The 12,639-nt window shown below is 42.8% G+C and overlaps 2 protein-coding genes across 2 annotated transcripts in view; one reads left to right on the top strand and one right to left on the bottom strand.

The window, feature by feature from the left end:
- Positions 1 to 12,639, bottom strand: part of LOC311628739 (GTPase IMAP family member 7-like) — a 322,213-nt gene that overhangs the window by 214,369 nt on the left and 95,205 nt on the right. The window lies entirely within an intron of this gene.
- Positions 4,132 to 11,467, top strand: GIMAP6 (GTPase, IMAP family member 6). Its single transcript, XM_084896219.1, has 3 exons — positions 4,132 to 4,424; positions 6,476 to 6,563; positions 8,844 to 11,467. The coding sequence occupies exons 1-3, from the start codon at positions 4,305 to 4,307 to the stop codon at positions 9,635 to 9,637; spliced, it is 1,002 nt and encodes a 333-aa protein (XP_084752345.1). The 5' UTR covers positions 4,132 to 4,304; the 3' UTR covers positions 9,638 to 11,467.

The following is a 12,639-nucleotide window of genomic DNA, read 5'->3' as shown; positions in this document are numbered from 1 at the left end:
TGACAAATGGTCCAATGAAAGAGAGCATTACAGCAAGTATTCATATTAAAATTAAGTATGCCTTGAGCCTTCCCTTAGAAATTGTAAAGCTCAGGAAAAGGTTTAGTAAGACAACCAACTGAACTAGAGTCTAATGTGTGCCATAAAAACAGAATTTCTCTCCCTAAAATCACTCATTTTGAGTCAAATTAAGACTAATCTATTTACTGCATTAAGTTCTAGTTTCAATTTGGCCTGATTATTTTCATGAATACAAGAATAGCAATTGATTAATGTAGGCTTTTTAAAATCTGCTTTGCTGGAATCTCATAGAAATCTCCAGGTTAAGCTTTAATTAGCCTCTCAGGGCAAAGAAGGAAAGCCACAGTTTCCATCAGGCTTTTCCTACAACACCTATAGATTTGGGTGAATTCCTCAAGTTCCCAAAAATGCCTTGAGGTCCTTTCTTTGCCATCTCCCAGGAAAGCAACCTTTAAGTCCATAGCTGAAAAGACTGTCATGAACCATGTAAATAAGCAAGGCTCCAGGGTGTTTATAGAAGGGGTTTTTATTGACTTCTAATTTGTTAAAGCTTTCTAGTGACATTCAGAGTCTAGGCGTGCTTCTCTTAACCATGACAGTCCAAAGTCTTGGTTAATAAACCCAGCTTCTAACTGTGTCCTATTATAAAGAGCACCGATTCCTAGATACTACACAGTGTTACCCAAAGTGATCCTGCCTATGTACACTTTCAAAAACATTATGTGAGAGTTCTGCTCCATATCCTCAGAAGTTTCTTAAAGTTTTCTCTATATAGTGTTTTTTTGTTTTTTTTTTCACAATTGTAGGTTCATTCTTAGGCTTTTTATTTTTGTTACTTAAAAAAAACCCCACAAGTTGTATCTAATTGGCTATTGTTTGTATGTTAGTTAACTTTTATGGTTTTCATTTAATATTATACCCATCACATTTCTTATCAGAAAACTTATCAGTTAATTCTCTTGATTTCATTGGTGATGATAATTTTTCATACATCTTTATGTTTCATATGAATTCAATTTCATTGTCTTTAATGGTTTTATTATATACAGTCAGACATCTATTTTGAGAAATGCATCTTTAGGTTATTTTCTCATTGTGTAAACATCATAGCATGTACTTATACAAACCTAGATGGTCAGCCTACTAACTACACCCTTAGGCTATATGGTATAGCCTATTACTTCTGGGCTACAAGCCTGTACAGCAGGTTACTGTACTGAATTCTGTAGGCAATTGTAACACAACTAGAGGCCTGATGCACAAAATTCATGCATGGGAAGTGGCGGGTAAAGGAGGTATGTTCCTCAGTCTGGGACATCCCTCTCACAATCCAAGACTGCTGGCTCCAAACCACTCATCTGCCTGCCTGCCTGATTGCCCCTAACCAATTCTGCCTGCCAGCCTGATCACCCCCTATCCACTCCCCTGCCAGCTGGATCAACACCTAACTGCTGCCCTGCTGGCCAGATTGCCCTTAACTGCCCTCCCTGCAGGCCTGGGTCCTCCCCAACTGTCCCCCCTTCTGGCCTGGTTATCCCTAGCTGTGCTCCCTGCAGGCCTGACAGCTCCCACCTGCCCTCTTTGCAGGCCTGGTCCCTCCCAACTACTCTCCCTTGCTGGCTTGATCACCCACAACTGCCCTCCCCTGCCGGCCATCTTGTGGCAGGCCTTTTTGACCACATGGGAGTGGCTATCTTGTGTGTTGGAGTGATGGTCAATTGCATATTACCTCTTTATTATGTAGGACATAACTACTTATGTATTAAACATAGGGAAGTTACAGTATATGTATGGTACACTGTTCTTTCATATGCAGTGCGGTGAGTTTGTTCACACCAGAAACACGTCAGTAACGCGTGCACTACAATGTTACAACAGTTATAACATCACAACAGCTACGATGTCACAATAGCTATGACATCATTATGTGATAAAACTTTTTCACCTCCAGTGTAACCCTGTGGGACCACCATTGTATGTGCTGTTTCTCATCAACTGAAATGTTGTTATGCAACACATGATTGTGTTTCCTGCAGAAAAAATCATTTCAAATAGTGTTAATGGTGAACATTTTAAACCTCCAAACTTCATTAAACCTTCAAAATCTTTATCAGAATCCTTTTATGATAGAATACATTCCCTGAGGAACACTTTGATTCCATCTCTTCCCAGCTGTTCCAGAGCAAAAAAGACAAGATGAAGCATTTAAATAACCGAGGGGGTCCTTCAAGACCAAGGCACAGGGGAGAAAAAAAGACTCTATAATAAAACGAGGAGGAAAATCCAGGAAGTAATCATATTTGGCTGTGCCACCTAGAAGGGGCAAGGGGAAGGGAAAGGAAAAAAATAACAAACTGTGATGATCACAGCCCCAGGACATACACCCTCTAAGAGGGTGTGATTTAAGTCAAGACTAAGCTGCCCCTCCCTCACGCCTGACCATCGCATTGACAGGGCTCTGGGATGGCAACAGTAATTGAAGCTGCAGGAACTATGAGGGACAGACTGTATTTAAGAAGGAGTCCTTTACGAAGTATAAACTGGCAGCTACAAAGTAGTCACAGGGATGAAAAGCACAGCACAGAGAATATAGTCAATGATATTGTAATATGTTTGTATGGTTCCAGGTGGGATCACTTTGCTGTACACCTAAAACTAATATGATATTGATTGTCAACTGTAACTAAAAAAAAAAAATTAGTAAAGTTTTCAAAGCTCTAAAAGAGGGGGTCCTTAGGGAAACCCACAGACTATAGGTGAGAACAAAACTCTACAGACCTATTCACTTTAGTTCCTAATATCAGATGTATCCCATCCAGTTTTCAACACTACAAGGCCTAGTAATAGGCAGGAAAAAACACACACAGTCTGAAGACACAAAGCAAATATTAGAGGCACTCAGATATGACACAGATTTTGGAAATGTTAAACACAGGATGTGTGTGTGTGTGTGTGTGTGTGTGTGTGTGTACACATATATGAAGAGATTTCTTTATTATAAAGAATATTTATTATAAAAAATTGGCTCACATGATTTATTATAAGAAATTGGCCCATCTGAATATGGAGTTAATAGTCGCAAATTCTAGTCTGCACACCAGAGGCCCAGGAGAGCCAGTGGTGCAGTTTTCACCTGAAAACATTCAGTTCAAGACTCAGGAAAGCCAATGCTTTAGTGCAAGTCCAAGGCCTTTTCCTGAGAGAAAATATTTAAAGGAAGAATGAGTTAGGGGAAGCAAAAAGACAATGAATTTCTGTTGGAATGGTGAAGGCATAGGATAGTTGCAGGAATTGGGCTGTTCTCAAAGAAGGGAGATTAGTAAAAATAAATAAATAATTCTTCCAGCACAGCAATTTTTAACTGGCGTGCCACAAGAACTTTTAAAACATATAACAGCTAGCTATTTAGTCAGGGGGCCTGAGTGCATTCCTTTAGACCAGTTCTTGGCAAACGAGCCACATGTGGCTCTTAGGCCCCTTGAGTTTTTAGCAAAGGCCAGCTTAGGAGTACCCTAATTAAGTTAATAGCAGTCTACCTACCTATATAGTTTAAGTTTAAAAAATTTGGCTCTCAAAAGAAATTTCAATCGTTGTACTGTTGATATTTGACTCTGTTGACTAATGAGTTTGCTGACCACTGCCTTAGACCAGTGGTTCTCAACCTTCCTAATGCTGCGACCGTTAAATACAGTTCCTTATGTTGTGGTGACCCCAACTATAAAACTATTTTCATTGCTACTTCATAACTGTAATTTTGCTACTTTATGAATAGTTATGTAAATATGTTTTCCGATGGTCTTAGGCGACCAAAGGGGTCGGGACCCACAAGTTGAGAACTGCTGCCTTAGATGGTCAAATAAAAAAATATGACAACAGTTAACACAACAATAGCCATCTGCTGTGAATGAATCAAAATGACACCTTTTTCTTTGTCAGATTGGCAAAACATAAATTTATTTGTAATTTGTTTATGTGTACAATGAGATGAAAAAGGTTGAAAATTGTTGCTTTGGCATAAAATTTTCTGAAGGGTCTGCTGCCTCTTGTTCAGCCTCTAAATTCTGGTTGTGCTGGTCAGGATAAAAATAAAACAGTCTCGTGCTCTTGTTCTTCCTGTTTATAGCACTAAGGCTGCAGAGTGCACACAGCATAGGTTCTCACTCAGGAAGGCCTGGTGAGCTCCCTCCCACTTCCTGTTTCTCCACCCATAGCAGACATCCGCTTTTCTGGAGCCGAGTTCTCGGCTGAGCTTTAGGTCACATTTTGCAGAAAAAATATAAGCAATGTTGTCTTTTTGTTCCAGTGCCTATAGTGCTTTATTCGATTTCCTCCAGTCAAGGCCTCCAGACACCTACAATGTGTCGACCCCAAAAGGAAAAGCCAAGAACTCACAGGAGCACATGGTAAGTCTCTGAGTGTATCTGTGTGTTGTGTGTATTTGTGTGTTATAGTTGTATATATTTTGTTACGTATGTTTGCATAGTATTTGTGAGTGTACGTATGTGAGTTGTGTGTATTGTGTTAAGCTTGTGCGTATTTATGTATTTGTGAGAATAATATGTGTACACTGTGTTTGAGATTATACAAGGTGGTGCAAAAGTAGATTTACAATTGTTCATATGGAAAATAATACAATAATTAATAAGTAATACAAGAATAAACTGTTTAGTGTACTCATAACTGTAAACCTACTTTGGCCCACCCTCTTTATGTGGCTGGTGTGTGTAGTGTTTTTTTAAGTATTGTGTTTGTGTGCATGCATATGTGTTGGATAAATATGTAATTGTGTGTTTGAATGTTTGTGAGTATATGTGTGTTTGAATGTATTATTGAGTGGTATATGTAGTGTTTGTGTGTGTTGTGTTTGAGTGTATATGTGTAGATGGTGTGTGTCATGTTTCTATGTGTATGTTTGTGTGTATGCATGTTTGTTGTGCATATTTGTGTTTCTATGTCTGTGGGTGTATGTGTACTGTGTTTGAGTGTATGTGTGAGTGGCATATGCCATGTTTCTGTATGTGCTATGTTTGTGTGTATGCATATGTTGTATATGTGTGTTTGTGTATATCTGTGTGTTGTGGTTGTGGTTGTATTGTGTGAGTGGTGTGAGTGGTGTGTGTGTGTGTGTGTGTGTGTGTGTGTGTGTGTGTGTTGTGAATGTGTGTGTTTGTGGTATAGTAGAAAGGGCTGTGATTATAAAGGAGAACTTTGTTCACCTTGTGCCCTGGACAAACTCTCTGCTTATATGGGATCGATGCTTCTGTGAAACTCACTTTCTTCTGGAGAAACATAGCAGGCTGACGTATCTGCTCAGAGTTTTATGTTGGAGACAAAACCACTGAGTATGGCAAAGGTGTGAAGCATTGTTCAGGGCTGGATCTAGGGGCCTCCGGAGTCTTGATCTGGAGACAGTCCCTGACTGTGAATGTCTCCAGTGTCCTGCGTGTCCTGGCACTTTCCTTCCCAAACTCACACACCAGGATGGACTTCTGGAATAGGGAACAATGTTAGTCCCTGAGGTGAGGAGGTGCGGATGGCAACAGGGTGCACTTCCCTCTCACCTGAAGGAGGATGGGAGTTTTTGGCAGGTGACACAGCCCTCTTTGCAAAGGCTAGGACTAATATAATAATTAATTTTTCATTGGTTAAAAAATATAAGCAATATTGTCTTTCTGTTCCAGTGCCTACAGTGCTTTATTAGATTTCTTCCAGTCATAACATGTGCTGGAATGTTATAGGGATGACAGGACATCTATTTCAGGTCCAGCATTCACACTTAGGGGACACTGAGGCTCAGGCAGTATGACCTTGGAGGGTGGTCCTGAGGTCTCCTGGCTTTAGCAGATTGTCCCAGAGCCATGAAGTTCCTGTGCTGAGGCTATTGGCCTTCTAGCACAGCACCTGGCCACCCACCTCTCAGCCCTCTGCCATCCTCACTGTCAGGCCTTCCTCAGGGATCATCCTGGCACCAGGACTCCACCACACCCCAGCCAGCCCCTCATCACAGTGTCCTGCTCCCACCCTGAACACTCTGGCCACACATCCTCCGACTGCTCCCAGGACACTGTCAGACCTGCTTCTGTGTCTCTGCTCTTTTCTCCCTCACATGACAACTCCAGGACCTTCTGTCCATCCAAACGCCATCTGTTCCTCAGGCTGCAGGCCATCTGCATCTTCTCCATAAAATTGCTTAAACTCACAATAGAGACATCAAAGGAGAGAGAGAGAGAGAGAGAGAGAGAGAGAGAGAGAGAGAGAGAGAGAGAGAGAGAGAGAGAGAGAGAGAGAGAAACATGGTCCCTAAAGGAGATAGAGAGTGTCCCAAGACCTTCCTCCCCTCTCCTCACTAAATCCATACCCTCCCCACAAAGCAATGTAAAAAATTTCCTTCTAACAAGAAAAAGTCAGGTGCCTCCTGAACTAATTGAAAAATCCAACATACTATTTTCTCTAGGTGGAGGAGGAAGAAAAATTCGAGCTGATTCACCTAGACAATCCCTCAGGAGCGCTGGCCCAGCATCCTAAACAAGATGTGTCTGGAGGTAAAATGACTTCCTAGTATATCTGAACCTGAAGCAGGTGTGGACATGGACTGTGATGTTTTGCACCTTAGGTGGGGCCTTGGGAGGGGCCTTGCTTAAATCCACCTAATAAGGGGGCAAGGCCACCAACAGACACAGTGGGAGAAAGGTGAGGGGAGAGAGAGAGAGAGAGAGAGAAAGAGAGAGAGAGAGAGAGAGAGAGAGAGAGAGAGAGAGAGAGAGAGAGGGAGAGAGAATACTCAGGAATTACCTAAGGATACCTGTACTCACCTTGGTGGGGGCTTGCAATCCCACAGACCCTATGTGGGTGCTTGATGGTTCAGATGTGGGAGCACTGAGGGTCAGAAAGACTGCAAAGCACCATGTGACTGAGAAGCTGCCTTGAACTGGGCTGGCCCTTCTCAAGGGGTTTTCCCCACAAAAGCTCTTGCATTAGGGTCAGGTACTTAACAGTCATGGGCTCAACTTCATCATTTAAGTCAGGGAGACAGAGTTTAGGAGTGCTCGCAATCCATCCATTTTCCTGGCCAGGATAAATTATTTATGTTTCATCATGTATTAGAACACAAATGATTTTTACTCTATATAGATTTCAATGTCCTAAGCCAGTGGAAGCAAGCCATATTAATAAACATGCCAACACATGCTTTTTTCTTTCTCATGACAAAGTTAAATATTGCTTTTAAAATCCTCTCTAGCATTTGAGTGCACTGGCTCCAGGCTTGCCCAGAGTGGAGTTGGTATTGCTTTCACCCAGCTTCAATTTGGCTGGGAGGACAGGAATGAACATTCCACTTTCCTTGCTTCTTTGAAACTCCCACCCATTCACTCATTCCTTTCAAAGCCAAGAGGGGGAAGCTGGAGAGAGCCAAAGTCAACAGTCAGAATTGGTTGGTGTGTCCACCAGCCAAGGTTGCTAATCCTGTCTCTATGAGGTAAAGTTAGGACTCTGTCATCCTGACACATCAATGTCTTCAATGTGGAACTGACTTGGAAATCAGAGCTGCCATTTGGGACATCTTTATGTGCTCTGGGTATGTGATCTCAAAGGCCAGGAGATGAAATTATATTTCTGTCTTTCATCCCCAGTCATTTCTAAAATTTTAATATTATATTTTAAATAGTAGTTGCCATCTCTAAGTCTTCTCTTGACCCATAGTTCCTATATTCAGCTGGGTGGAAATATTTGGTCCAAATTTCAAGCATATAGACAAAGAATGCATATAGACAAAGACCCCAGTGTGCTTCTGTGCCATTGAACCAAGGATCTGGTTGAAAGATCCAATACACCCCATATTTCTTGTTAGGACAGCTGAAAGAGGTGATGTGGCCATCGTTTTCTCCTCCCCAGTCACTTCAGGGACAAGATGTAGACACAGACCCAAACACTTCTTTTCTCACCACCCAGGGATACCTAGGAAAGCTCAGGATGCCATATTCATGGACTGGTTTCCATATGGTGAGAACAGGTGACCCTGAAAAGAAGTTTCAAAAACTGAACATAAAATGTGGTATTCTACCATATGATCCAGCAGTTTCACTTCTGGGAATATGCCCCAAAGAAGACAAAGCAGGAACTTAAATAGTCATGTGTACACATATGTTCATAGCAGAATTATTCACAATAGTGGGTATTGGGAACAACTCACGTTCATATATAAGAATAAACAAAATGTGGTCCATCCATATAATAGAATGTTTTTCAACCTTGAAAAAGAAGAAAATTCTGACACATGCTACAGTATGAGTGAACCTTAAAAACACTATGTCAAGTGAAATAAATCAGACACAAAAGATCAAATTTGTAGGAACTTCAAATTCTAGGTCCCTAGAATAGTAAAGTTCACTGAGACAGAAAGTAGAATGGTGATTAGCAGGTGTTTGGGGAAGGAAGGCATGAGAAGTTATTGTTTCATTGCCACAGAGTTTCTGTTTGGGGTGCTTTTAACATTATATTTTTAAATATTAGTTTACATCTCTAAGTCTTGAGATGCATAAGAGTGATGATTGCACAAAAATGTGAAGGTATTCAATGTCACTGAGTTGTACACCTAAAAATAGTGAAAACAGTCATTTTAGGTTGTGTATATATTACCACAATAAAAAATTAAAAAAAAAAAAAAAAAAAAAAAAAAAAAGGAATGGAATGTGAGCCCAGGGCAGGGCTCAGGGGCAGATGTTAATTTGTACTTCCTCAGAGGACAGTCTGCCCTGAGGTCATGGAGCAGACCAGGGTAAGTCTCTAACCCCAATACCTCTGTTTTCTTTTGATGCTTCTAGATCTGAAGGAGAAAGAACAAGACCCAAAGAGGCTGAGGCTCATCCTGGTGGGGAAAACCGGAAGTGGAAAAAGTGCAATAGGAAACAGCATCCTTGGTCGAAAAGTGTTCCAGTCTAAGCTCAGTGCTAGACCAGTGACCGAGACCTTCTGGATGGGGAGCCGAGACTGGGCTGGGAAGGAACTTGAGGTGATTGACACTCCCGATATTTTGTCCCCTGGAGGTCCACAGGAAGTGGCAGGTAGGAGCTCCTGGGAAGCCATCGTTTTCTCCTCCCCAGGGCCACACGCGGTGCTCCTGGTGATAGAGCTGGGCAGGTTCACAAAAGAGGACCAGTTGGTGGTCAGGCGCCTTCAGGAGGTCTTTGGAGTTGGAATCCTGGCCTATACCATCCTGGTGTTCACCCGGAAGGAAGACCTGGGTGGTGGCTCTCTGGATGAGTATCTGAGAGAGACTGACAACCGGGAGCTTGCCCTGCTGGATGTGTTCTGTGCCAGGCGCCACTGTGGCTTCAATAATAGGGCGGAGGGGGCAGAGCAGGAGGCCCAGCTGAAGGAGCTCATGCACAAAATCGAGGGGGTTCTGTGGGAAAATGAAGGCCATCATTACAGCAACAAGGCTTACCAATACTCCCAGCAAAACCTTCTGCACACAGAAGTGCAAGGAAGGAAGATCATCCAGGGGCAAGGCTCTGGGGAAGGGCCCAGTGGGGAGTCCCAGCTGGAGGAACTGCGCAGAATCCAGAAGGCATCTGAGGAAACTCACAAATGTCTTCTGAAATCAGCACCTATCTAAGCATATGCTGGACTCCACTGAGGGACAGCTGTTTCTTATGAGCTCCTTTCAGCCCTGTGCCCAGTTTCCAGGCAGTCACTTGTCCTCTCCATCCCATGGGTCACTGACCATGCCAGTCTCCAGATGGTAAGAGGGTGTGGGTTCCTGAGTATTCAGCTCCATCCAGGTCCTTCATTTCATCTTTCAGTGCACCTGGACCCTCCCTCCTCTCTATTCTCTGCCTCCAGCAACTTTCTCATATGGAGCCTCTCATTACATTAGCATTGCATTTCTTGAAGTTATTATCTTTACCCTGCTAGAACTAGAGTTCCTGAGGGTATATTGTTCTCATTCTTCCTCCATGTAACGTGCCCCCTCTTTCCACCCTCCCCCCAACATCCTGGTCACTGGGGTCACTCCTTAATGATGATAGTCAATCAGTGTGGGATATTGGTCAGGTGACTTCACACCTTCTGGATTATGTCCTTGCCCACAAAAGGGCAGGCATAGTGATTTTTTAAGTTACCTACTGTGTGTGGTGGACCAGGACATAGCAATGGCTCTGAGACATGAGAAGGACAGCTGCTTGGCTCAAGGGGGAAAGCAGGTAGAAAGAGAGAATCAGAAAGGAGGAATCTTTTTATTCACCTCTGAAAGATGGCATTGAATCACAACAAATGAGACCTATGGGAACTTTCTGGTAGGAATGAGGAGCAAAGTGGGGTGGGTTATCCAAGGAACCAGGCCTGGTCAGTCAGGTGGCCCTTAGACTTGGCTAAGGACATGGAGTCCTCAGGATGTACCAAGGGGCTTGGGCAGAGGAGGAGCACTTCCCTAAAGCTGATGTATATTAGCGTTGTTCTAATTAGGGTCCCCTCTCATATGTTTGCCTTCTGATTGTGGAAAACAAAGATGATTTTCAGCCTTACTTTCAACCTCGTCCCTTCTCCTTAACAGTGGGGAGAGGCATACATGAGGCCAGTGTATGGGTGTGTAGTGGGGTTCCCAGTAAGGATGTGTGGGTGTTAAATAGAAAAAGGCAGAGAAGAAAGGGAACCTGCAAAGGTGGTAGTTGAGTGATGTGAACATTGTAGGGAGTAGCCTGCCTGGTGATGGGAGGAGTCTGTGTCACAAGGGTCTTTGTGGAGGGCTGCTCCAGCAGACAGGGGCCTTGGGAAATGAGATGGACCAGGTTCAGAAGACATTGGTGTTGGTCCTGGCCTGGCCTCTGAAAAAGCAGTGCCATGTAATGTTACAAAGAGCCCAGCTCATCTCAGATGAACCTCAACTTCTCTGTGGAGTCTGGCCAAATGATGGAAATGGGATAGGAGGGAACAGGAAAATACCTAACTACAGACCCTTCTTTACCTTTGTCAAGCCATGTGGCAGAGGTCCAAGTCCCTTCTTCAGGGAGGGGTGGAAAGTGGAGGTGGGGGTGACAATGCTGGGGGACACTCAGAAATTGGAGATGCAGCTCCAGGTCTGTCTAGATGCTTACCTGATGGTCAGTGATATCTCTACTGTCAAAGGCTCTCGGATCCTGGTCTCCCAATCTGGAGGCCAAGGCACCCCCTGACCCAGATACAGGGTACACCTAAGAAAGCCAGAGCATTTGTTGTGCTGAAAGTTTCAGGAAAGTGTCTCAAGGCAGAAGGAAGACTTCTTTTGGTTCATACCTAAGGCAGTCTTCATTCATGATCCGTTGATTACATCAGCACTCCACTTACCATGGACCAAAGCACTATTAAGTCTTTGTACTCCCCAAGACCAAGACCTGTGGCAGTATTTTCAGTTTTGTTCCTGTCTTCTTCTTTCTCTCCTTATGAATAAAATATTGATTTGATTACAGTGGCTTTGCTTTCTTCATTTGTGTACTTTCTTTGTTATTCTCAGGTATTTATTCTTCTATGTGAGAATTTAAATCAATTGTTTAAGTTTCAGAAAAGAACTGGTTGGACTTGTGTCACATCTCTGTATTATGGTTGGGGTACATAGCAAATATTTCAAGGACACACGAACCAAGGTCATCTTGTTTCTATGTGAGCAGACTCACAACTTCAGAGCTTTGGAGTAAAAGTTAAAACCATGTGCATTTCCATTAGGAGAGCAAGATAAATTTCTTCAGTAAATGTTGTTGTTTTAACTATTAGCTGAATTCTTTTCATAATAGAAAATACAAGCACTTTTTCATCAAGTGACACCCATTCAGTGATTCTAAATGGTAATTCACTCAACACATATCAAACATGGTGTTTTCTCCCCTTTATTACTAAAAATCAAGGAAGATGCTGCCCACAACATTTCAGTAGGCAGGACAGATGCTGCTCCACTGCTGTCACTCAGGGGGCTCTGAGAATGGGACAGGCAGGTGTAGACCTGTCTGGACACTCCACAGTCCGTGTATCACTAAGAAAGACATGGTATGGGCAAGGCTGGCTGGGGAGAGAGGATTGGCTTGGCTCATGCTGTGAAAATAGTGGACTTTAGAATTTGTTATTTTAAAAAAATATCTCAACACTGGAGTAAAGCATGAGAAACAGAGACCTGTGTAGTTTGAAGAGCCAAACTTGTTTCCTCCTTGGTGGATCACATCAGCTGCTAAAGGTCTCCAGGAAGGTTTTTCCCTCCCACTTAGCTTGGAACAACATTGATGAACTATGGAGAAAATATACAATAACAAAATAATAATTTTAAAGCACTGTTTGTAGGCACAGGGAAGTGATGAAATACAAACAGACCCTGGGCAGTGGTTGGCAAACAGTGGCTTGTGAGCCACATCCCACTCTTCGGCCCCTTGAGTTTTTAGTAAAGGCCAGTTTAGCAGTACCCTAATAAAATTAATAGCAATGTACCTACCTATATAGTTTAATGTTTTAAAATTTGACTCTCAAAAGAAATTTCAATGGTTGTGCTGTTGATATTTGGCTCTGTAGACCAATGAGTTTGCTGACCACTGCGCTAGGGGACTCAAGACTTCATCAATATCCTGTGACCAAGATAAAAAAAGACCACAATACTACCAC

Source organism: Pipistrellus hanaki, assembly GCF_964339955.1.
Source record: "Pipistrellus hanaki genome assembly, chromosome: 10".
Lineage (NCBI taxonomy): Eukaryota > Metazoa > Chordata > Mammalia > Chiroptera > Vespertilionidae > Pipistrellus > Pipistrellus hanaki.
Note: the sequence above shows the minus strand (reverse complement) of the source record. Positions and strands in the feature narration are given on the sequence as shown.